Source organism: Budorcas taxicolor, chromosome 1 (assembly GCF_023091745.1).
Source record: "Budorcas taxicolor isolate Tak-1 chromosome 1, Takin1.1, whole genome shotgun sequence".
Lineage (NCBI taxonomy): Eukaryota > Metazoa > Chordata > Mammalia > Artiodactyla > Bovidae > Budorcas > Budorcas taxicolor.
Genome location: NC_068910.1, coordinates 135,394,474 through 135,421,270, shown reverse-complemented (window position 1 = coordinate 135,421,270; position 26,797 = coordinate 135,394,474). Strand labels below are relative to the sequence as shown.

The window sequence follows — 26,797 nt, the reverse complement described above, 5'->3', positions numbered from 1 at the left end:
CAGTTTCCCTTGCCGCATACTACCTGTGTATCCCTGGGCCTCTACGGGCCTCAGGCTCTGTGTCACTTCCTAAGATTGAGACGCCTCTGTAAGTGTTTTGTAAATCGGCCAAAAAGAGCCGAGTCTTCGCCAAAGTTATGCTCACTTTACCCCTACACACTTCTGGTCCAGCCTCCGATGCGCAGGCGCAAGGGGGAGGGCGGCGAGAGCACGCTAAGAAGGGCGGGTCCCACGGTGCAGAGCGCGGGTCCGCTGCACGCAGGGTCAAAGGCGGCGCTGTCGCCCTGGAGACGGCTTACCAGCTGCCCGCGGCCACCGACTCAGCTTTCTTTGCGGAAAACGCGGGGCCAAGAAGCTGAGGCTATGTCGGTTGCCGCCTCCTTCCCTAAGCGCGCGTCCTTTGCTGCAGCTGACGGCTTGCCTGAGACTGAGAACAACGCTGGGGAGCCGGAGAATACCTATATTCTTCGGCCCATTTTCCAGCAAAGGCGGGTAGAAGACGGGCTGTGGCGGAGGCGACCCTCGAGACTCCTGCCGGCTCCAGGCAGAGCTCGCCTAATAGCTAGGGTGTCTGGAAGGAGCGCGGCGGGTGGGGGGTGGGGTGGGATGGGGCGGGATGCGGCGGGATGCGGCGGGATGCGGCGGGATGCGGCGGGATGCGGCGGGATGGGGCGGGATGGGGCGGGATGGGGCGGGATGGGGCGGGATGGGGCGGGATGGGGCGGGATGGGGCGGGATGGGGCGGGATGGGGCGAAGCGGACTATGGAGGATGGGGCGGGGCTAGAGGCGGAGGGGCGGGCAGGGGAGGAGCCCGGGTGTTGGCGGAGGAACTTGAGAGGGAGGAAGGGACGTGACCGGGAAAGGAAGGACGGGGCGGGAGAGGATGCGGGGCTGTTGCGCTTGGCCTTCCAGCTGCAGGGAACAGCAGAGGACCGGACCACTGATTGCAGGGTTAGAGCGCTCGGAGGTAGTCCCTTAGAGTAGCGCAGTAGGGATAGTTGACTCTCGGAGTTTCAGAAAGTGGACACAGACGAATTGAGATGGTTAGATGGCAGAAAACAAACGGCTTGCTTTGAATGCCATTCAGTTTTGAGGGTTCATTTGTGCATAAGTGTGCCCAGAATGCGCTTACTCCTCTGCACGAGACCTGTATGTGTTCATATTATAGTCTTACTCAAGTAGTATCCAGAGGCTTTTGGCCTGCCACCCTGATACCTTCCCAGAATTAAGGCATAAAGTCTTGTGTAGAGGATGGTCAGGATTGTAGGATCCATCAATAACTTCATTTTCCCAAGATTAAAAAAAAAAATTTAGACTTTCCCAAGCCCCTCCTCTGTTACTTGAAATTACATTCCCAAATCAAGTGCCTGGTGAGTACTAGAAGCCAGGAACGTTAGTTATAATTTGATAAAAAGATTTCATGTAGCAATTTTCTGGTGGATAGCGCGTGTGTGTAGTCACCTCAGTTGTGTCCGAGTCTATGCAACCCTATGGACTGTAGCGTGCCAGGCTCCTCTGTCCATGGGATTCTCCAGGCAAGAATATTTGAGTGGGTTGCCATGCCCTGCCCCAGGGGATCTTCCCAACCCAGGGATCCAACACAAGTCTCTTATGTATCCTGCGTTGGCAGGTGGATTCTTCACCACAAGGGCACCTGGGAAGTCCCTGGTGGCTTAGAAGGGGCATTAAAAAAGTATGCTGTTATCTTGGTTAAACGTTCTGAATACATAGAATGCCCTTCACCTGTGTTTCTGTTGTAATACAGAGCAAGAGTAACAGCAAGTATATATTATGTAGAAATAACACTATAAGATTATTTGTGACTTGCTGAATGCCTTTGACATTTCCTGAGAGTGGAAAGGACTTAAAGAAAAAGCCGGATATAGTATGCTTGTTGATAGGAAAACCACATTTTGAACAGATCAAATCCTGTAAATTTATCCATTATTTAAAATTTGCTGTGAGAACAAGCAGCCAAGAGACCAAAGCAAATACTATTAAGAAGTAGTAAGGGGCTACTAGTACTACCAAATATTAAGCTGCATTATAAGCTCAAAACTTAAAACATTCTGGTAACTTGGCACATGATAAACAAATCAACTGAGAGACTATATAGCCCAGAAAAGGAACCTAGTGTTGTAACATGTAATAAATGCAACTAAAATGCTAATAATATTGTTAGGGTGGCTAAATTAGGGGAGACTTTTTTCTCTGTCTTCATTTATTCAGTAATTCATTTCTTCAGAAAATATTTGTCTGCTGTGTGCTGGATGCTGTTCTAGAAATGGGATATAACAATGAACAAAACAGATAAAAAATTCTGCCCTATGGAGCTTGTGTTGTAGTTGGGTCAGACCACAAACAAGATAATTACATAAGTGAACCATATAGTGTATCAGATAGTAATAAGTACTTGGAAGGGAGCTAGATAAAGTGATATAGTAGGAGGGTGGTTTGAAGTTTTAGAAAGGGTGGCTAGCGAAAGACTTTTGAATAAAGACTTGAAAGAGGTGAAGGAGCTAGATATGCATATAAAGAGAGGAACTGGACCTCTTACAGAGGTTAACATCAAGTGCAGAAGCACTGAAGTTTGCATGTCTGGTGTGGTCCAAGAACATACGGAAGGCTGGTGTGGCCTGAGTGGAGAGAACTAGGGGCAAAGTAGTAGAAAACAAGGTCAGAGAGTTTACTAGGGTAGATCAAATGGGACCTTGCAAGTCACAGAATGTTGCTTTTACTCTGAGTGAGGGGGAAAATATTTGGGTATTTTAAACAGAGGAATGTCATGATCTGGCACATATTTTAATAGCACCAGTCTAGTTACTGGTTGAGAACAGGTTTTGGGGGCAAAGGCAGACACAGAGACTTGTGAGGAGGTCATGGTAATCAGGAAAGAAGCAGTGGTAGCTTGGAGCAGGGTGGTGGTAGTTGACTGGTGAGTGATTGAATTTTAGGTTATTTTGAAGGTAGAATTGGTAAGATTTGGTCATGAATGGGATGAGGGCTCTGAGAAAGACAACCACACTGACTCCAGGGTGTTTGGCTTGAGCAACTGGAAGAATGGAGTTGCCATTGACTGAGATTACCGAGTTTTGGTGAGAAATGATCAGAAGCTCAGTATCGCGTGTACTAAATCTGAGTTGCCTCTGAGTGCCTGGATGGAGCACTGGTGGGAATATGTGGTCGGAAGTTTAGGGGAATGGTCCAGGCTGGAGATACAAGTTTGCAATATGACTTGTTTTCTTAATTTGTTTTTATTACTGTTATAAAAAGGATCAATTGATTGTAATGACAAAAAACTGCAGGAAGTTGAGCTGTGAAGTTCAACTTTAGGATTTTGGAGTTACCAATTAGATGTTTTGAACTGATTCATTTAGGTTCAGACCCTCTGTGGTTAAAGACTGTATCCATGCTGTACTCAAGGAGGAACTGGCCAATGCTGAATACTCTCCAGAAGAAATGCCTCAGCTCACAAAACACTTATCAGAAAATATTAAAGATAAATTAAAAGGTAATAGTGATGGTAATTGGAAAAGACTTGTCCCCTTCAAAATACAATTTTACCAATTTATCTCCTTTACTTTTATTTATTTTTATTTTTATTTTTTATTTTTTCCTTTACTTTTAAACAAGGGACATAGCTTAGCTGTGAATTCTGTTAAACACAAATTTTTCTTCGGTGTTGGTCTTCCCAATTATTTGGTAACTTTCACTCATGCAGGTTTTTGCATATGGTGGAAAGAGCAAAGGTGTGAAATACCTAGTTGTACTGAACGACTATCCAAGATATCCCAGTATACAGAAAGATCAGAAAGTACAGGGGCTCCTTTCCTCCATAACTTCTGATATCTGCTGAGCTATCAAGTCCTCAGCTTCTTATATCCTCCCAGATGGACCTCAGTCCATCTCTCTGGCCAAATACTTAACCACTTGCCCTACTCAAGCTCTCCACTCCTGCCTCACTCTGCACCTGCAGGGCTGATCTCATGCTTTTCCTCCTTGTTCTTTGTCTTTCTATCTCTCTTACTCTCTTTTGTTAATAATGTCATGCCATCTGAAAAGTCCTTTCTGTCTACCCTTTAAAAACTATTTATTTTGGCTGCACCTCATGGCTTGTGGAATCTTAGTTCCCCAGCTGGGGATTGAACACAGGCCATGTCAGTGAAAGCCTGGAATCATAACTAGGCCGCCAGGAAACTCACTACCTACCCTTTGGGGCTGGTGCACTGGGATGATCTGGAGGGATGGTACAGGGAGGGAGGTGGGAGGGGGATTCAGGATGGGGAACACATGTATGCCCGTGGTGGATTCATGTTGATGTGTGGCAGAACCAATACAATATTGTAAAGTAATTAGCCTCCAATTAAAATAAATTAAAAAATTATTTTGGAGAGAAGAATTTGTAATACATTTTCATTGTAGTAAACCTGGAAAATATACATAATGTGTTTTTTATTTTATTTTTTTAATAATGTGTTTTTTAAAGTTATATAGAAGCCTGTTAACCTTGATAGTTTCCATTTAATACTTTGATATATTTTCTTATTTTTAATAACATATCTTAATTTTTAGAAATATAAAAAAATATTGCAATTCTATTCCATCATCCAAATTAACTGTTAGTATATTAGCATTGTTTTCAGATTTTTAATGAAATTCTGTTAAAATTATTGTAAAAAACACATGCTTGCTATTAAAAAGTTAAAGTGTAGAAAGATAATAAAAATTAGAATAATCACTTCAAATGCCTATACCCATGAAGAATTATTAGTATTTCATGAATATCATACCAGACCTCTTTTCTATGTATGTATGCATGCATGCATGCTTAGTTGCTTCAGTCATGTCTGACTCTTTGTGACCCCATGAACTGTAGCCTGCCAGGCATCTCTGTCCATGAGACGCTCCAGGCAAGAATACTGGAGTAGGTTGCCGTTTCCTCCTCCAGGATATCTTCCTGACCCAGCTATCTAACCCTGGTCTCCTGCATTGCAGGCATATTCTTTACCTACTGAGCCACCTGGGAAGCCTCTTTGCTATGGATAAATACTTTAAAAACAATGATATACTATAGACTATTTCCCATAGCATTGTAGCATTTATTCTATATTTAAATAGTCCCTTCACCATGTTATTTCCATTTCTGGGTTCTTTTTTCTGGTTCATTTCTTACCTAATAAGATTTTGTTGTAAGGTTTTTCAGGAAAGGCTCAGGAATGCTTTATTCCCTAGATTCTTTCATGTTTGAGAATGTCTTTAAACCAAAATATATTTTGGATGAATATAATATTGAGTTACTTTTTTGGAGAATCTTATAAATAATTGCTTCACTGTCGTCTTGCATTAAATGTTATCATGGAGAAATCCAAGGCCAGTCTGATGTTCTCTGCAGAAAGAATCCTGTCCTTAACCTTGATGCTCAATAGCTTTTCTAGAGTATAGTTTGATATTGAGCATTTTATATCTGTTAATCTGTGGATTTTATTCTTTCTATATTGGAGAAATTTTCTTGTATCTTTTTTTTTCTTGTACATTTCCAGCTCCATTTGTTAGATTATCTTCTTCAGGACACCAGATATCGATGTGTTGAATCACCTCTGTCTACCACATTTATTATCTTTGCTGTAACCTGTTCCTTTTTCTTTGACATATACTTCTGATTATCTTAAGTCAGTAATTCAATTTTCATTTGTGTCTGTCCCATCTCTTGCCATTTGTAAGTGATTAGTTCTGCACTGATAGATATGGGTATTCATTTTATTTCCTAGGCCTATACTCTCCCTTTTCATCTTTCTGTTGTTTTGTAATCTGATTGAGTTCTTATTTTATTGAATTTGTAAGCTTATATTATGAATCAGCTGTGAGGAATTTCTCTTTGTTCCTTGATTTATGTTATCTCCTGGGTTGAGTTTTTTGGTCTTTTAAACAGTAAGTTTCTTTTCTTGCTAGTTCTTTGGCTTATTTTTGCTGTTTTCTTTATTACCATTCAGCTTCTTTTCATTTTTGCTCTGATGTGGTATTGGTGATTTTTTTTTTTTTTTTTTACTTTTTAGCTTTTTTTTTTTCCCTCCTCCCACTGTATCTAAGACTATATTATTTTTCCGTCAGAACTATATTTTAAGCTCTGGGCATTTAATATTCTAGCCACATTTCTAAAGCATGGGTATGAGAAAAGGAGGAAGAGGAATGGATAGAGAAGGAGGAAGGTCAGCTGAGCTGTGTGCAGTGTTTTTAAAAAATAACTTGGGCTCTGTCTCCTTCTGAGACTTTGTTAAGTATCCTGAATTCAAGTTCATGTCCCTCAATGGAAGGGTACCTGTAAATGTTCAGACTATTTGCCTAATTAACCGTATGATCCTGGAGCTTTTACTTTCATAAAAAAAAGAATTGGCTCTGTCTCAATTTTGCCTATTTAACTTTTCCTTTTAAAAAAATTTTTACTGTTTCCATTTTTCTTTGGTCAGAAAAGAGGGAAGATAAAGATGCCCATTCAGGTTTCTGTCCCCAAAATTTGGTGTTGGAGAGAATTTTCAGGATTTTGCTGTTTTAGCAGTATAGTTTTGGGGGAGGTAGCCAAGTTGTCCTTGGCCATTCCATGTAATCCAGAATCTTTTTGTTTCTTTTCTATCTTATTGAACAGCTTGTAGTTTTCTAAAGACCCCATGCACTATGTCTTTGCATGTGCTGTGCCCCTCCATAGAATGGAGAGACATTGTTCATTTGATGAAATCTCACTCGTCTTTCAGGACCCAGCTCACTTATCGCATCCTCCAAGAAGTCTTGTCATTCGTTCTCCATTGCCCAGTCAAAGGGAGGAGTCTCCCAGCCCTGTTCTCCTAACGTACCTTGTACATGCCACTCTTTGAATTACTACTCAATGGCATTTTCATTTTACTTTCTGTGTTTGCCTTCCCAACTACTATGAGTTCTTTAAGGCAAGAAGGATGTCTTATTTACTTCTGTGTCTCCAGGGCCTAGCTCAATATCCGACTTAGAGCAAGAGAGAAAGGAAGGAAGCAAAGACCTATTGAGAGACCGCTGTGGAAGAGAAATGGGTAGACACAGGAGGAGACTTGTCTCTTCTATCCTCACAACACTTCCAGGAGGAAGGTAGTGATACTCCCATTTAACAGTTGAGGGAGACTTAAACGGAAAAGTTAAATAACTTGTCTAAAGCTACACACTTATTAAGCTTACTGTTAGAATTTGTCCTCAAATCTCTCTGACTCCCAGACTTATAGTCATACTCACTAAGTGTATAGACCAAATGTTTGTGTTCGTTATCAGGCTGCCATATATTTGCTTCTATATAACTTTCTTTTTTGTTTTTCTTTCCAGAGATGGGATTTGACCGATATAAAATGGTGGTGCAAGTAGTGATTGGAGAACAAAGAGGAGAAGGTGTATTGTGAGTAGTTAGTTTTTCCTTTTGTTTTTATTTTTATAAATTTCTTACTGGGTATTCATCTTCTTGACAATTCAGTAAGTTCCTGTCTTTGCAAGGATGTGAGGAAAGGACAGTGTAATAAAATGCATGTGTGAACTGAAGAGATCCTGGTACTGAGCAGTGAGGTTGACAGTCTGGGTAAGTTCCATGGGGTAACTCACTTTTCATAGTATCTGTAGGCTAATAACCCTTTGAGAGTTTATATGCTCCTAAGATAGTATAGGATTATGTATATATGTTGCCTTGGTCTTACCATTCTCTTGAATTAATTTCTTTAAAATTGTCTGAGGAACAATTTTCATAGCTATTGCTATTGGCCTGGGCTTCTGTTTCTTAAAGTACACTCTGTTTTTGTTTTTTTGTTTTTTCCGGTCCCGATGTCAGTTACCTAACTTGTTTCTCTTATGTTTTTTGGATTATTCTCTCCTTCACTGGTTCCTCTTTCCTGGCTACACCCCCAGCTGTGAACTTTCTTCAAGGCTCAGGTTTTATTCCACTGCTCTTCTCTGTGCTTTTTCAATGAGGTCATTCATTTTCATGATATCAAACTGTCATTCCCATACTGACAAGTTCAAAATCTATACTTTTTGTTTTTTCCTGTGCCCAAGTATTAATCTCCTATTTTCCTTTATAAACAGTGCCTAGTTTAGCATTTTATAAGACAGTATGAAAATATTTGCTGGATGAATTAAAAAACCCTGTAGATACTATCACTGAGAATTTTCACTGTAGATTGTTAGATTGGGAAAGGACTACAGATTTTTTCCAGCGTCCAGTCCCCTTATTTTATGATGACACGAGGTTCAGCATGATTTGCCCCAAATTATGTATCTGGCTTGTGTCAGGGTCACTGTACTCTTTACCCTGGTGTCCTCTTCCATTTGGTCAAAAGGCTTCAGATTTCTTCACCACAGAGAAACTAGGAAATACTTCATTATTCTGTCGCCTCAGGTTCAGTGTGTTCAGATAGAGTTCCATATTTCTCTTTCCTTCCTCTTCCTGAATCAGTCAGACATTTCCGTTTCTCTGTCTACGCAGTATTACCCAGGTCCCCCTGCTTAAAGTGTGGCGTCTTCTTCTATGTAGCCCTGACTCTCTCTTTGCACACACTGTAACCTGGAGGCCAGGGTTGCTTAGCTTCCCCTTATCAACACTTCCAGACTCTGATCTTTCTCCTCTGCAATTCATACACAAGACTAGTGTCCCTGAAGTATGCCCTTACTTTTCTTAAACTCTGTAGAGTTTATTTCAAACCTTGTAAAGCAAAAACTCCTCAAACTTGTCCTGACTGACTGTTCAATGTGATCAGGGCAAACTCTAAAGTATGGTATATAAGGCCTCCTTTACCTCCTGTTAAAACTTTCATCATTTAAAATTTCAGGCATATACAACTGCAAACACCAAGGAACTTCCATGTGTCTGTTACTTAGCTTTAAGGTTATCAACCACACACTCATGTTGTTTCATTTATACCTCCACCTACTTTCCCTGCCTCCACCAGATTATTTTGAAGGAAATTCTAGTCATCATATCATTTCATCTGTAAATACAATATTTATCTCTAAAATATAAGGGCCTCTTTTTAACATAATAAAATAGCACATTTAAACATTGAAGGTCCTTAATATTATAAAATGTTCAGTTGGCTTTTTTTCTCTTCTTAAAACACCCCAGGTAAGAGTCCATGCCTGGTGAGGTGCCTTACTGGTGTCAAGGATGTGGGCTCTCCTGTCTTGCACTGATATGTCCTCATCTGTATCGTTGAAGGTAACTCAGTACTACATTTATCCACATTCCTTAAGAGAAAGAGATAGAAGGAAAACATAAATGCCTTTCCATTTTCAATACTTCAAACTTACGATTACACTCTCTTCTGATTTCAGTTGTTTCTGTTGAGAAATCAGCTCTTAGTCTTATTTTTGTTCCTTTGGAGGTGATGTGTCTTTTTTCCTAGCCACTTTAAAATGTTTTTCTCGTTGTCTTTTTAGTATGATATATATGGTTTTCTTTGTATTTATTCTACTTGAGGTTCTTAGGACTTCTTGAATTTGCGGGCTCTTGAATCTTGTCGTATCAGCTTAAGAAAAGTCTTAACCATTTTTTCTTTTTTTTAAACAAGTCTTTTATCTTAGAATAGTTTAGATTTATAGAAAGGTTTCAGAGATAGTACAGAGAATTCTTAAATATTTCACATCCAGTTTCTTCTGTTATTAACATCTTCTATTAGTTTGGTACATTTGCCATAATTAATGAACCAATATTTATGCATTATTATTAACTGAAGTACATACATTATTCCAGTTTCTTTAGTTTTTACCTAATGTTGTTTTTCTGGTCTAGGATCCTATCTAGGGTACCATATTACATGTCTCTTTTTAGTCTTCTCTTGGCTATGACAGTTTCTCAGATACTCTTTGGTTTTGATGACCTTTGACAGTTTTGAGAGGTATGGTAAGTATTTTGTAGAATGTCCTTCAAATGGGATTTGTCTGCTCGTAATAAGCCTGGAATTATAAATTTTGGGGAGGAAGATCACAGAGGTAAAGTGCTGTTCTCATTATATTATTTCAGGGTACATGTTGTTAGCATTACATATTACTATTGATGTTAACTTTGATACCTATCTGAGTAGTATTTGTCAGATTGTCCACTGTAAAGTTACTCTTTCTTTCCTTTTCCATACTGTACTCTTTACAAAGAAATCACTACGTGCCACCCACACTTCAGGCCGAGTGTCTACACAAATTATTTGGAATTTTTCAGCATAGAAGATTTGTTTCCTCTTTCCCATTTATTTGTTTATTCTTTCACTTATTTATTTCAGTTTGGACTATGGAAATTTATAATTTGGATTATAATCCAGTTCTACTTTATTTATTTCATTGCTCAAATTGTTCCAGCTTTGGCCATTGGGAATTCTTTCGGTTGACTCCTGGGTCCATTTTACATACCCTGCCATTGTGGGGTTTTTGAGCACATCCTTATTTACTGGCACTATAAAATGTCTCACCTTATCCATTCCCTGCCCCAGCCCTAGAATCAGCCACTTCTCTAAGGAGCCTTGATTCATTTTATTGGATAATGGCATTAGATACTAAGATCTGGGTGCTATATATGGCTATTATCCTTTAAAATATTGCCTCTGCTTCCTTGCTCGCTGCTGTCCTTTATGGATTCCAGTTACAAATATTTAGCTCTTTTTACAGTAATAGACATATCTCTTATGATGCTATTTTCTGATTTTTTTGTTCTCTGTACTTCAGTTTGGATATTTTTCTATTGACTTGTCCCTCAGTTCACTAATCCTCTTTTCTATTCTGTCTAATCTGATATTAATAAACCCACCAGCTGAATTCCTAACTTGTTATTATACTTTGCAAGTCTAGGATTTCCATTTAAAATCTTTTTTCATAGATTCTAATTGTCTAGTGAAATTATTTTTTAATCTATGTTCTCCATCCTCCTTCTCTCCTCTTTTTACATTTTGGTCTTAGCAGTGCTTACCCTTGTCTCTGAATTGTGTGTTAGCCTATTTTCTTTGACTATTTTTTTTTGTCTTATTAATCTTTCATATGGCTCTGTCTCTTGGCATGCCTACTTTGAGTCCTGGATATTGTGTTAAAAAATTGTAAAACTTGCAGATAATATTATTTTCCTCCAGAAAAGGTTTACCTTTCCTTTGTTATTCAGGTAGAATATGGTCTACTTACCTGAATCCAATCAGATACTGAGCTGAGTTGAGGTTGGCTTGTTGCTGTTTTGATAAGGCATTCTCCATCTTTACCTCACCCTTCTTTCTTGAATGTAGCCCTCCACACCTTTCAACCAAGAACCTGGAGTGTTCATTGGAACCCGATCTACTGACTTTTAGTCCTTTTCTTCTGAGTGTTAAACTCCTCTTCATTCCAAAGGCTTTTTCTGTAACGAATTAGTTTCCTAGAAAAGCAAAAATATGTTCTTTTACGGTTCTGGAGATCCTACATTCAGAATGGGTTTTGTTGAGCTAAAATCCGGTTCTGGAGATCCTACATTCAGAATGGGTTTTGTTGAGCTAAAATCAAGGTGTCGGCAGGCCTGTATTCCTCTTGGAAGCTCTGGGGGAGGGTTCACTCCCTTGCCTATTCCATCTTCTAGAGGCCATCTGCATTCCTCAGGTCAAAACCCTTCCTCCATCTTCAATGCCAATAGCATTGCGTCTCCAAATGTCTCTCTGACCCTGACCCTCCTGCCTCCCTCTTTCTTTTATAAAGACTCATGATTACATGGAACCCACCTGGATAATCTCCCCATCTTAATATCCTTAGTTATATATCTGTAAAACCATTTTTGCCATGTAATATCACATTCACAGGTTCTGGGGCTTAGGACATAGACATATTTGGCCATTATTTTGCCTACCATGTTTAGCTTTTTAGGTTCCTACATGCATAGTTTCAGAATTTAACACATGTCTTGAGGGGAAACCTACCACGTGACAGGCTCAGTTCTACTCTCTCCTTTTTTCACAGGGATCTTGGCCCTTTCACATCTCCAGTTTTATGCCACCCCCAACTCCCCAGCCCTGCAAGACTGCCAGCAGTCCTGCAGATTTTTTTTTTCCCCTCAGTAATTGGTCCTTTTCCTGGAGAAAGCCCAGGCTCTCAGCCTCTAGCTCTGTGCTTAGAGTTGGCAAGTGCCCCAGGGAGAACTTTGCCTCAGAGTTTCAGCTTACTTCATGTGGTTCACCTTTTCTCTGGAATTTTGGCTCTCCTAGTCTTTATTTCCTTCAGCAGCTCTCTGATTCATTTTATTTATTCTTTCTAATTGACTTGGTGGGAACATTTGGCCACCTACAAACTGTTCCATCATATTTCTTCCAAGTCTTTGGACATAATTTTATAAATATATAAAAATGTGTATATATATATATTTAAATGAATATAGCATTCTTTTGTATATAGCCAAGGGTTTTGAAATGACTCAAGTATCCCAAGTTTATCTTGTACATTTTCAGCCACAGTCTTAGAACTGGCCATTTTTCCAAGGAGCTCTGGTTCCTTTTTTTGGGAAATTGTGTAAAGAGACTACCATTCGAAAGTAAGGATTGTGTTTTGTGCATCTGTGTATCATTTACACCTAGCACTTTGCTTATATATAATACTGAACAAATACTGGTTAAATACATTTTTATATTCATGCTTTCACTTGGTTCTACTCAGCTTAAGTACTGCTTCCTTCATGAAATCTTCTTTGGCTTTTTGTCCTCTCTAAATTCTCTAAAATTCTTCAGCACTTCTACAGATTTAATTCAACTATTGTACAACTTGGACTTGGAGGCTTGGCCTAGATAGACAATATAATCCCTTTTAATCCTAAATAACCTATAAATCAGCACCAACAATACATTATCTTATTCTTTTGGTGAGTATTATTTTTTTTCACTAAATTAAGTTGAGAATTGTTTGAGGACAAAGCCAGGTTTTACTGATTCTGGACATATGATACTTGCTAAATAAATACTTGATTGATCTGTTAAGTATATTAATTTTATTTCATCCTGTTACAGTTTGGAAATAGGTGCAACTTTTTCGATATAAGAACGTGTGACATATTAGGCTGGGGGGAGCTATTGTATGTAAAACTCAGGGAAAAAAGGCTTTTAAAATTGAACGAATATAGTACGCTATGTGTATATCTTTCTCTACAGACTTGAAGCTTAACTGCCTAGGTTCAAAGCCAAGCTTTGCCACTATATATTATATACTATATATTATAAATGACTTTAGAAAATTTATTAATTTCTCAGTTTCCCTATTTATTAAATGGGTATATTAATAGTACCTATCTCATAGGATTAAGTAAGTTAATATAAAGCACTTAGACCAATGAGGCACAAAGTAGTGTTCAGTAAATGTTAATGATGAATCATATACATACATTTAATAAAAAATAGAACATTTAAAATTACTTTTTAAAACTTATTATATTGTGAATATCTTTTCATGTTCTTAAAAGTGTTTTTTTGTAAAAAATCTTTAATGGCTGCACAGAATTTCATTACTAAGAAATACCATAATTTCATTTAGTAATCTAAAACTTCTTCATATTTGTTTCCATTTTCAAATAGACTTTTATTTTGACTGACATTTGTTCTTATCCATTAACTGGGGAGAGGAGAATGGCTAATTTTAGAATTTAGAGGTAGCATAGCATCCTGTAGAGATAATACTGGATAGAATTAGTTAGAAGATTGAATTCTAGTTTAGAATTGTCCCTTTCTTCTCTAGGATCCTATACAGTGATCAGTTCAGTCACTCAGTCATGTCTGACTCTGCAACTCCAGCAGCACGCTAGGCCTCCCTGTCCATCACCAATTCCCGGAGTTTACTCAAACTCATGCCCATTGAGTTGGTGATGCCATCCAACCATCTCATCCTCTGTTGTCCCCTTCTCCTCCTGCCTTCAATCTTTGCCAGCAACAAGGTCTTTTCAAATGAGTCAGTTCTTCGCATCAGGGGACCAAAGTATTGGAGTTTCAGCTTCAGCATCAGTCTTTCCAATGAATATTCAGGACTGATTTCCTTTAGGATGGACTGGTCGGATCTTCTTGCAATCCAAGGGACTCTCAAGAGTCTTCTCCAGCACCACACTTCAAAAGCATCACTTCTTCGGTACTCAGCTTTCTTTATAGTCCAACTCTCACATCCATACATGACTGCTGGAAAAACCATAGCTTTGACTAGATGGACCTTTGTTGGCAAAGTAATGCCTCTGCTTTTGAATATGCTGTCTAGGTTGGTCATAACTTTTCTTCCAAGGAGCAAGCGTCTTATAATTTCATGGCTGCAGTCACCATCTGCAGTGATTTTCGAGCCCCCCAAAATAAAGTATGTCACTGTTTCCACTGTTTCCCCATCTATTTGCCATGAAGTGATGGGATCGGATGCCATGATCTTAGTTTTCTGAATGTTGAGCTTTAAGACAACTTTTTCACTCTCCTCTTTCACTTTCATCAAGAGGCTCTTTAGTTCTTCTTCACTTTCTGCCATAAGAGTGGTGTATCCGATCTGCATATCGGAAGTTATTGATATTTCTCCCGGCAATCTTGATTCCAGCTTGTGCTTCCTCCAGCCTAGTGTTTCTCATGATGTACTCTGCATATAAGTTAAATAAGTAGGGTGACAATATACAGCCTTGATGTACTCCTTTTCCTATTTGGAACCAGTGTGTTGTTCCATGTCCAGTTCTAGCTGTTGCTTCCTGACCTCCATACAGGTTTCTCAAGAGGCAGGTCAGGTGGTCTGGTATTCCCATCTCTTGAAGAATTTTCCACAGTTTATTGTGATCCACACAGTCAAAGGCTTTGGCATAGTCAATAAAGCAGAAATGTATGTTTTTCTGGAACTCTCTTGCTTTTTTGATCATCCAGTGGATGCTGGCAATTTGATCTCTGGTTCCTAGAACAGGTTGGACTAAATAATTTGTTTGGTCCTTTCCAGACCTACTTTCTCATATTATTGTTCAGAAATTGAACACATTTTATTAGCCAGAAGTCTAGGTATTATTTCCTCTAAAAGTCTGACCTGAAATAATCTTTAACAGAGCTTTCCACCCTGACTACCAAAGACTTCAAGGTATCTACCTCTTCAGCCATCAAGCAGCCAGTCAGAGTCTGAGGCTGCTAGACCCCTGGGCCTGTTACCTCCAGCTGCGAGCAGCCTCATCTGACTCCAGTCCCTTCTAGTGTACCCAGGATCTTCTGCTATACAAATATGATTTTCTATAGGTCATCTCATTCTGTGAAAAGGTTTGGAAACACTGATATATAAGAATGTATCGTGGAAGACTTTTGCTTATGGCAGATATATGTGGTTCAGATCCTTGTCATATTGTTGATAATTCTCTACTCTTTGACTTTTTAGCATGGCTGCTCGCTGTTTCTGGGATGCTGACACTGACAACTGTACTCATGATGTTTTCATGAATGTAAGTCTGTTGGAAACCTTTTTTGCCTATCTTAAGGACACATGGGCATTCCAGATCAAATCCCTTAATATTTGTTAAGATGTGGCGACACTTTATTTATTTATTTTGGCCTCACAGCATGTGGGATTTTAGTTCCCCAACCAGGGATTAAACCCATGCCTCCTGCATTGGCAGTGTGGAGTCCTAACAACCGAACTGCCAGAGAAGTTCCTGAGGCCACTTAAGTTTTAGACATTTGTCTGACACGACTTCTAGATAAGATGATTTTACTGTCCATTTGTATTATTAAAGCAGAAGCCTAGTGTGCTGATTATAGATAAGGACACTTTTATATCTACTGATGATGTAACTCTTCACAAATTTGAAGTAGAAATAGCATACTACTTATTTGGTGCTAACAGACAGCAGTTTGTTAAGCTGCAAAGAAATTTGGTGGCAGGGATTCCATGAGCAAAGGTGATTTTTCTTTCAATAATAAAATTAATTACTTTATCTTCAAGCTATTTAGTAAAACTAAGCAAAAGTACAGAGGAATTTTTATAAAGAAGTTTCATTTAAACATTGGGCCATTATTGACATGAATGTTTCATATATTTTAAACATATGTTGTTATTTGATGCTTATTTCCAGAAAGGATTCTGTCTTCTATCCAAATGCTCTCAGGTTGTGAGTTAGTAGAGTCAGACTTAAAGTAGAACAGAGTAGAAGAGAAGAACTAGATTGAGTGAATTGGGAGAGAGGCTCCATTTCTAGAGCTGTAACTTTCTAATTGAATGACTGTAGGTAAGTCATTGAGCCTTTCTCTGATTGTATCAGTAATATTAGAAAGCTGTATTAGATATTCCTAAAGACTGGCTGTGGGTGACTAAGAATAATTTGAGGAACTTGTTTAAAATATAGGTGCCAGGGCTGTGCTCAATAAATTCCGATCAAATAAGCCAGGGGTTGGATCAGGGAATCTGAATCTTTAAAAAGTTCTCCACATGATTATCTTACTGTCAGGTATAGAAGCTGCTGGTGCAGATGATCCTAAGGTACCTTTTAGCTCTAAAATTCTATGGTCCTACCAAAATTTTATTTTATGCTCAACTAACCTGAAGATCACAGGATGGACAGTAGGAAAGGATTAGTCGCTCAGTTGTGTCCAGCTCATATCGACTGTAGCCCTCCAGGCTTCTCGTCCATGGAATTCTCCAGGCAAAAATACTGGAGTGGGTATCCATTCCCTTCTACAGGGGCTCTTCCTGACCCAGGGATCGAACCCTGGAACCCAGGTCTCCCGCATTGCAGGTAGATTCTTTACCATCTGAGCTACCAGGGCAGTGGGAAGTACTATGCAAATCTTCAAATATCAGCTCTCTGGGAGAAGGGTCAAACTCAGGTGGTGGTTTTCCCTGCTCTTTGAAAACTGCATATTTCCCTGAGTCCTTATATGACATAGTTCATTCATTCAACAAATAATCCTGAGCTTCTATTATGTGCCTTATATTTTAATGTTTTGATTTTGTTATAATCTGTTATTACATTTAGAAAGTAGAGAATAAAGTAGGGGATAACCCATAACTCAATTCCTTTGTTGCTAGGAATAAAATGGTGAATTAGATAGTCATGATTTCAGCTGGTCAAGAGCTTATAAACCCATGGAGACTAGACAATACTCATATTAACCAATACGCAGTTTAAAATTTTAGGTATTATTACTTAGTAATGGAGAAGGCAATGGCACCCCCACTCCGGTACTCTTGCCTGGAAAATCCCATGGACGGAGGAGCCTGGTGGGCTGCAGTCCATGGGGTTGCTAAGAGTCGGACACGACTGAGCGACTTCACTTTCACTTTTCACTTTCATGCATTGGAGAAGGAAATGGCAATCCACTCCAGTGTTCTTGCCTGGAGAATCCCAGGGACGGGGAAGCCTGGTGGGCTGCCGTCTCTGGGGTCACACAGAGTCGGACACGACTGAAGCGACTTAGCAGCAGCACCAGTAGCAGCAGCATTGCTTAGTAAAGATGATCAGGATCTGGATTTAGAATATAGGATTAATGGGGCAAGTGTCTAAAAGTCATTTTTGAGAGCCTGGTCTAGGTTGCTGACTTAGTCTACTATATCTTTAGTTCAGTTTATTGAATGTTTATTTAGGCCTCATTTTTCAGTGCTTAAAGTATTTTGTTTATTTGGGAGAAAATCCCAGGAAGGGCCAATAGGAGTTGAGGAAATGAGAGAGGGGAGAGAAAAGCATATTATTGAACTGATTACTGTGGATAGCCAGGGCTCAATTCCTGTGAAGAACTCTAGGTGGCACTGGAAAAACAGTGCCAATCAAAGGTGGGGTCTATAAGACCAATGCCAGTCTACAAATTGTTTGGTATATGTGTTCAAAAAGATAAGTATATAAATTATGTATAAGGGTTTAGAAACTCTCATGGAATTTGACAGAGTAATTTTATGTTCATTGAATCAAATTAATAAGAAGTTTAGGTTGTATTTGTCTGTTTCTTTTTTCATTTCATTTTCTTAGTTAATAATTTTTATTTTATTTTATGAAGGTATCGTTCATAAGGGGTTGGAAATTTAAAACAAACAAAAAATGATGCTCCTCACCACAGACAGTACTATTTTATTTTATTTTAGCAATACATATTTTATTGAAGTATGGTTGACTTACAGTGTTTCAGATGCACAGCAAGGTGATTCAGTTATACATATACTCATATATTATTTTTTAAATTATTTGACATTATAGGTTATTACAAGATATTGACTATAGTTCCCTGTGCTATACAGTAAACCTTTGTTGCTTGTTGCATATCTATTTATTTAAATTAAGAATATGGCATTCCATTCATGCTAAGTCAAACAGGTGGAATCAAAATGTCATAATTTTTTAGTTAGGCAAAAATTCGTAAGTTTTCTAAAATATATATATTATACATATTATTTGTATATAAGTATACGAAAGCTTTTCTACTATGCTTGAGAAAGAACATCAAAAGGAAAAAGGAAATGGAGTAATTGGTAAACATAAACTAAATGAAATGGGAGTGCTGAATATGAAATAGAAAAAGTGAAACTAGATAGAAATAAAGATAATCATATAGTCCAATTGTTTTTAAACATGACTGCTCATTAGAAACATGTTTGGAGCTCTGGAGAAGGAAAAAGCAGTACCTGGACATTTGTATTTTTTAAAAATTTCCGAGATATTTCTGATATGCATCTGGATTTTAAAAAGTGATTACAGGATATAGAGTGCTATTATTTTCCTGTTGACCAATCATGATACAGTGGTATTAAGTGAATAATAGTTACATAAACACAATAGTAAAAGGTGTTTATCAGTTTTTACAGTCAGTAGCCAGACAAAAAATAAAAGCCAGCCATAATGGCAACATGATTAACCTAACAATATAAAATAATTACATACAATTTGGGGCGGTCAAGCAAAGTGATGTGGTAAGTAGAAGTACATCATCCATGCACATGTTTTCATCTGCCAAGCAAGTCTGTGTCTTTTGGTTAGTGCATTTAATCCTACTACCATTTTCTTAATTGTTTTAAGTTTCTTTTCTTTTAAGAAATTTATTTTTATTTTTTTAATATAAATTTATTTAGTTTAATTGGAGGTTAATTACTTTACAATACTGTATTGGTTTTGCCATACATCAACATGAATCCGCTGCGGGTGTACACGTGTTCCCCATCCTGAACCCTCCTCCCTCCTCCCTCCCCGTGCCATCCCTCTGGGTCATCCCAGTGCACCAGCCCCAAGCATCCTGTATCCTGCATCGAACCTGGGCTGGCGATTCATTTCTTATATGATATCATATATGTTTCAATTCCATTCTCCCAAATCATCCCACCCTGTCCCTCTCCCACAGAGTCCAACAGACTGGAGCCTATTATACAGAGTGAAGTAAGCCAGAAAGAAAAACACTAATACAGTATAATAACGCATATGTATGGAATTTAGAAAGATGGTAACAATAACCCTGTATGCTACACAGCAAAAGAGACACAGGTGTATAGGTTTATTTTCTGTAGGTCTTTGCCTTCTCTGTGTTTCCTACCTAGAGAAGTTCCTTTAGTGTTTGTTGTAAAGCCAGTTTGGTGGTGCTGAATTCTCTTAACTTTTGCTGGAAAGCTTTTGGTTTCTCCATCAAATCTGAATGAGAGGCTTGCTGGGTAGTCTTCTTGGTTGTAGGTTCTTTCCCTTCATCACTTTAAATATATCATGCCATTCCCTTCTGGCTTGTAGAGTTTTTACTGAGAAATCAGCTGCTAGCCTAATGGGAGTTCCCTTGTATGTTATTTGTCCTTTTTCTTTTGTTGCTTTTTTAATTTTATCTTTAATTTTTGTCAGTTTGATTACTATGTGTCTTGGTGTGTTCCTCCTTGGGCTTATCCTGCCTGGGACTCTGTGGTTTCTGGATCTGGTTGACTATTTCCTTTCCCATGTTATGGAAGTTTCCAGCTATTATCTCTTTGAATGTTTTCTCAGAGCCTTTTTCTCTCTCTTTTCCTTCTGGGACCCCTATAACGTGAATGTTGGTGAGTTTACTGTTGTCCCAGAGGCCTCTTAGACTCTCTTCATTTCTTTTCATTCTTTTTTCTATATTTTGTTCTGTGGCAGTGATTTCCACCATTCTGTCCTCCCAGTCTTTTATTTATTCTTCTGCCTCAGTTATTCTGCTGTTGGTTCCTTCTAGTATATTATTCATCTCTGTTTGTTTGTTCTTTAGTTCTTCTAGGTCTTTGGTAATGATTTCTTGCATTTTCTCCATTGTTTTCTTGAGATTCAGGATCATCTTGACTATCATTATTCTGAATTCTTTTTCTGGAATGTTGCCTATGTCCACTTCATTTAGTTGTTTTTCTGGGTTTTGATCTTGTCCCTTCATCTGGGACAAAACTTTCTGCTTTTTCATCCTGATTAACTTTATGTAATGTGGTTTTTGTTTTCACTGCTGTGTGTCTGTGGTTCTTCCTGCTTCTTCTGTCTGCCCTCTGATGGAGGAGGCAAAGAGGTTTGTGTAAACTTCCTGATGGGAGGGGCTGGCAGTGGGAAAAACTAGGTCTTGCTCTGGTGAGACAGTCTTGCTCGGTAAAGCTTTAATCCAATTGTCTGCTGATGGGTGAGATTGCCCTCCCACCCTAATAGTTGTTTGGCCTGAGGCAACCCAGCCTTAGGGTCTGTGGGCTCTATGGTAGGGTTAATGGTGAACTCCAAGAGGGTTTATGCCAAGGGGGACCTTCCAGGCCTGCTGCTTTCAGTGCCCCCATCCCTGTGGTGAGCTTCTTCCAACCCATGCCTCAACAGGAGACCCTCCAACACTAGCAGTCTCCTATGGGGTCACTGCTCCTTTCCTCTGGGTCTTGGTGCACACAAGATCTTGTTTGTGCCTTCCAAGACTGGTGTCTCTGTTTCCCCCCAGTCCTGTGGAAGTCCTATAATAAGATGCCACTGGCCTTGAGGTCAAATTCCCTGGGATTCCTAGTTCCTTTGTCGGATCTGAAAGCTGGTAAGCCTGACGTGGGGTTCAGAACCTTGACAACAATGGGAGAACTTTTTTGTTATTATTGTTCTCCAGTTTGTGAGTCACCTACCTGGTGAGTATGGGATTTGATTTTATAATGATTGTGCCCTTCCTACCATCTAGCTGAGGTAGAAATTGCTAGGCAGTGAGTGTAGGACTCTGAGATCTTAGTCTTGTTTTCATAAACATCTGGCTTCATTAGCCTAAAGTTATACCCTTTCTCCCAATTCCTAGAATGTGTGCTTGGTGTGATAAATTATCAGTACTCAGATCCAGGGAAGGGAAGTAACTAACTTCTGTTCCATATGCCTGAGGGAAAAACAACTGACGATCATTAATCTTAAGCCCATACATCAAAGTCAGTTCAGTCAGCTCAGTTGCTCAGTCGTGTCTGACTGTTTGCAACTCCATGGACTGCAGCATGCCGGGCCCCCCGTCCATCACCAACTCCCAGAGTTTACTCAGATTCATGTCCGTCGAGTTGGTGATGCCATCCAACCATCTCATCCTCTGTTCCCTTCTCCTCCTGCCTTCAATCTTTACCAGCTTCAAGGTCTTTTCAAATGAGTCAGCTCTTCGCATCAGGTGGTCAAAGTATTGGAGTTTCAGCTTCAGCATCAGTCCTTCCAATGAACACCCAGGACTAATCTCCTTTAGGATGGACTGGTTGGATCTCCTTGCAGTCCAAGGGACTCTCAAGAGTCTTTTCCAACACCACAGTTCAAAAGCATCAATTCTTTGGCGCTCAGCTTTCTATATAGTCCAACTCTCACATCCATACATGACTACTGGAAAAACCATAGCTTTGACTAGATGGACCTTTGTTGGCAAAGTAATGTCTCTGCTTTTGAATATGCTGTCTAGGATGGTCATAGCTTTTCTTCCAAGGAGCAAGCGTCTTTTAATTTCATGGCTGCAGTCACCATCATGGCTGCAGTCACCATCTGCAGTGTTTTGGAGCCACTCAAAATAAAGTCTCTCACTGTTTCCATTGTTTCCCCATCTATTTGCTGTGAAGTGATGGGATCGGATGCCATGATCTTAGTTTTCTGAATGTTGAGTTTTAAGCCAATGTTTTCACTTTTCTCTTTCACTTTCATGAAGAGGCTGTTTAGTTTTTCTTTACTTTCTGCCATAAGGGTGGTGTCATTTGCATATCTGATGTTATTGATATTTCTCCCAGCAGTCTTGATCCCAGCTTGTGCTTCATTCAGCCCAGCATTTCCCATGATGTACCTTGCATAGAAGTTAAATAAGCAGGGTGAAAATATACAGCCTTGACGTACCCCTTTCCCAGTTTAGAACCAGTCTGTTGTTCTAGGTCCAGTTCTAACTGTTGCTTCTTGACCTGCATACAGATTTCTCAGGAGGCAGGTAAGGTGGTCTGGTATTCCCATCTCTTTAATAATTTTCCACAGTTTGTTGTGATACACACAGTCAAAGGCTTTGGTGTAATCAATAAAGCAGAAATAGATATTTTATTTTTCTGGAATTCTCTTGCTTTTCCTATAATCCAACAGATGTTGGCGATTTGATCTCTGGTTCCTCTGCCTTTTCTAAAACCAGCTTGAACATCTGGAAGTTCATGGTTCGTGAACTATTGAAGCCTGGCCTGGATAATTTTGAGCATTACTTTCCTAGAATGCGAGATGAGTACCATTGTGTGGTAGTTTGAACATTCTTTGGCATTGCTCTTTTCTCTGATTGGAATGAAAACTGACCTTTTCCAGTACTGTGGCCACTGCTGAGTTTTCCAAATTTGCTGGCATATTGAGTGCAGCACTTTAACAGCATCATCTTTTAGGATTTGAAATAGCTCAACTGGAATTCCATCACCTCCACTAGCTTTGTTTGTTGTGAAACACAACTGATGATTATTAATCTTAAATCCATACATCTGGTCCAAAATGTGTGATAAATTATCAGTACTCAGATCCAGGGAAAATACTCAGATCCACATAAAATAAAATGGCCAAGGGGCATGAAAAAGGGTGGCAAATTAATCCAAGGATCAAGAGAAGCCATAAAGATGTTAAGTTAAGCATATTGACCTTTAAACTGATTAGTTAAAAATGATGTATTTTAAGGGCAGGAGCTAACCAAAAATGTACAGATTAAGGATATAAATACTGCTGTAAGTCCCACGTTTGGGTGACTCTCTACCCCCTCTCAGTGTCTATGCTGAGAGCTTTGTACTTTCCTGCTCTTTAATAGATCCTGTTTGCTTGCTACCCTGAGTGTTTAAGTGTTCATGCAGTTCAGTCTTCAGCTCCAGAAACTAGAACTCGGATTCCCATTTCATCCCTACAGCTTCTTCTTTGTTTTTGATGTGGGGTACCTTTTTTTCAATGGGTTCCAGTGTCCTTCTGTCTGTGGTTATTCAGCAGTTAGGTGCCAGATAGCATTATTTTAGAACACAATAATCCCATCCAAGAAGCCAGGGAACTGGGCTAACTGAAGAATTTGCTTTTGGTTAATAATCACATACTTGAACAATACTTGAACTCATGTGTTCTTGCATCATTGCCAGGCTAGAGGTGAGATTGATGGGTTAGGAGGTACTGAAGCATTCATAAAACGAAGATCATGGCATCTGGTCCCATCACTTCATGGCAAATAGATGGGGAAACAGTGGAAACAGTGTCAGACTTTATTTTTGGGGGCTCCCAAATCACTGCAGATGGTGATTGCCGCCATGAAATTAAAAGATGCTTACTCCTTGGAAGGGAAGTTATGGCAAACCTAGATAGCATGTTCAAAAGCAGAGACATTACTTTGCCAACAAAGTTCCGTCTGGTCAAGCTATGATTTTTCCAGTGGTCATGTATGGATGTGAGAGTTGGACTATATAGAAAGCTGAGTGCCAAAGAATTGATGCTTTTGAACTGTGGTGTTGGAGAAGACTCTTGAGAGTCTCTTGGACTGCAAGGAGATCCAACCAGTCCATCCTAAAGGAGATCAGTCCTGGGTGTTCATTGGAAGGACTGATGCTGAAACTGAAACTCCAATACTTTGGCCACCTCTTGCTTAGAGTTGACTCACTGGAAAAGACCCTGATGCTGGGAGGGATTGAGGGCAGGAGGAGAAGGGGATGACAGAGGATGAGATGGCTGGATGACATCACTGACTCGATGCACATGAGTTTGGGTAGACTCCGGGAGTTTGTGATGGACAGGGAGGCCTGGTGTGCTGTGATTCATGGGGTTGCAAAGAGTTAGACATGACTGAGCAACTGAACTGAAGCATGTTGAACACCTCTAATAAGTACCTAAAACATGTTTTAACACATTTATTAGGATATGGAGCACATTTTGAGATTCTGAGTTAAAAGGTGGACAAATACATTTTATCAATTAAGAACAAACAACCAGACATCATTTGTCCTTATCCAGAATTTATGACAAGGTGCTGTATTTTCATTATCTGTGATACTATAATGCCAGGAGCCAGCGTGGAGAATCCCGCCCATGGCAAAGGTCATGAGGAAGAGGCCTGACAGGCAAAGGCGAGATCAGGACTCAAGGGAACCCCTGGACCTGCTCGAGCATCTACCCCAAAACCAGAATCTGTCTGTCTTACTATTTTATGTCTTTCACCAACTCTTCTGACATTAACAGGGGGCTATCCCCGACCACCTTTCTCTGGAAAGAGTTAACTTAGGGCTCTAGTTGATAAATCTCCTGGGCATAAAAGGAGTGTTTCAAGACCCCTGTTAGCATTCTAGCTTACTTAGCAGGTTTATCCAGACTCTTGCAACATTGTTGAGCCAATACTTGCTGCCAAGTTCTCACATCCCTTATCCATTGTGTTCCTGGGAGTGCATATAGTCAGGATGTAGAAAAAACAAGCAGCAGCTTTAGCATTAGTAACATTAGACTTTGAATTAATAAGTTCTTTCTTTGCTGTAACCCACTGAATCTTTGCTCCATAAAAATGTAAGTCTGTACTTTAAGGGTGATGCAGGCTAGGAATTTAAGAAGAAACACTTTAAGAGAAAATTATTGTTCTGGCTGACCAAACTTTATCAAAAAGGGGTCACAAAATATCAACAGGCCTCCGGGCCAGAAGATAATGTACAAAAAATAAGACTCTTGCAGGAAAGAACCTGATACCAATAAAAGTTAATACTGATGGAGTGTTGAGTTGACTCTGCATTTTTCACCTTGCTGTATGTACAAACTCAGGGTATAAAAGCCCTCTCTGAAAATAAACAGGCCTCGCTCACTGAAGCTTGGTCACCCCATGTCATTCTTTCCTTATCTCTTTCTCTATCTTTATTTGCCGACGTCGTCCATCCTGAGGATATCTCTGGACTCTGCTGAGGCTGGACCTCGGCACTATAATATGCTTGGATTTGGTAATGCATATACTTTAAGAAACTCAAAGCATTTTAATTATATTATTTCTTTGATAAATCAGGAAAAATGGGAATACTTATGTTAAGAATAAACATTATGCCTCTTGAGAAATCTGTATGCAGGTCAGGAAGCAACAGTTAGAAATGGACATGGAACAACAGACTGGTTCCAAATAGGAAAAGGTGTACGTCAAGGCTGTATATTGTCACCCTGCTTATTTAACTTATATGCAGAGTACATCATGAGAAACGCTGGACTGGAAGAAACACAAGCTGGAATCAAGATTGCCAGGAGAAATATCAATAACCTCAGATATGCAGATGACACCACCCTTATGGCAGAAAGTGAAGAGGAGCTAAAAAGCCTCTTGATGAAAGTGAAAGAGGAGAGTGAAAAAGTTGGCTTAAAGCTCAACATTCAGAAAATGAAGATCATGGCATCTGGTCCCATCACTTCATGGGAAATAGATGGGGAAACAGTGGAAACAGTGTCAGACTTTATTTTTTTGGGCTCCAGAATCACTGCAGATGGTGACTGCAGCCATGAAATTAAAAGATGCTTACTCCTTGGAAGAAAAGTTATGACAAACCTAGATAGCATATTAAAAAGCAGAGACATTACTTTGCCAACTAAGGTCTGTCTAGTCAAGGTTATGGTTTTTCCAGTAGTCATGTATGTGTGAGTTGGACTGTGAAGAAGGCTGAGTGCCGAAGAATTGATGTTTTTGAACTGTGGTGTTGGAGAAGACTCTTGAGAGTCCCTTGGACTGCAAAGAGATCCAACCAGTCCATTCTGAAGGAGATCAGCCCTGGGATTTCTTTGGAAGGAATGATGCTAAAGGTGAAACTCCAGTACTTTGGCCACCTCATGCGAAGAGTTGATTCATTGGAAAAGACTCTGATGCTGGGAGGGATTGGGGGCAGGAGGAGAAGGGGATGACAGAGGATGAGATGGCTGGATGGCATCACTGACTTGATGGATGTGAGTCTGAGTGAACACCGGGAGTTGGTGATGGACAGGGAGGCCTGGCGTGCTGCAATTCATGGGGTTGCAAAGAGTCAGACACGACTGAGCGATTGAACTGAACTGAAAGTACATTAGCTTGCATTATATTTCTTCATTCAGAAAATCTATTATTTAACCATCCTACCCTTTTAGTTAGCAACTTTGTAGCTATCCTGAGGCAAGAAAATCTATAGCTATACTCTGGAAAACCTGTTTCTTGAAGAAAGGTAAGTCTTCATGATTGAAAACTGATAAAGATCTGAGATGATGTTAATTTCACATCTGTGCTGTCCTTTGGTACTAACTGAAATACTAACTATGGATTCATGTTTGCTTTCTGTTTTCTTTTCTTTTTTTTTTAGGACAGTTTATTCTGTGTTGTAGCGGCATTTGGCTGTTTCTACTATTGAATCTTGAAAGCTGGAAAAAGATATGACTATGAAGAAATATGAACTTTTTTACATTGTTAAATAAATATCTTGACAAAA

At 39.4% G+C, this 26,797-nt stretch overlaps 1 protein-coding gene across 1 annotated transcript; it reads left to right on the top strand.

Annotated features, from left to right (window-relative positions):
* The first annotated feature begins 348 nt into the window (after window positions 1–348).
* DYNLT2B (dynein light chain Tctex-type 2B) lies at window positions 349–26,797 on the top strand. The gene is made up of 5 exons (XM_052648439.1): window positions 349–488; window positions 3,379–3,512; window positions 7,340–7,409; window positions 15,350–15,413; window positions 26,672–26,797. Exons 1-5 carry the CDS (start codon window positions 364–366, stop codon window positions 26,717–26,719), a joined length of 441 nt encoding a protein of 146 aa, XP_052504399.1. The 5' UTR covers window positions 349–363; the 3' UTR covers window positions 26,720–26,797.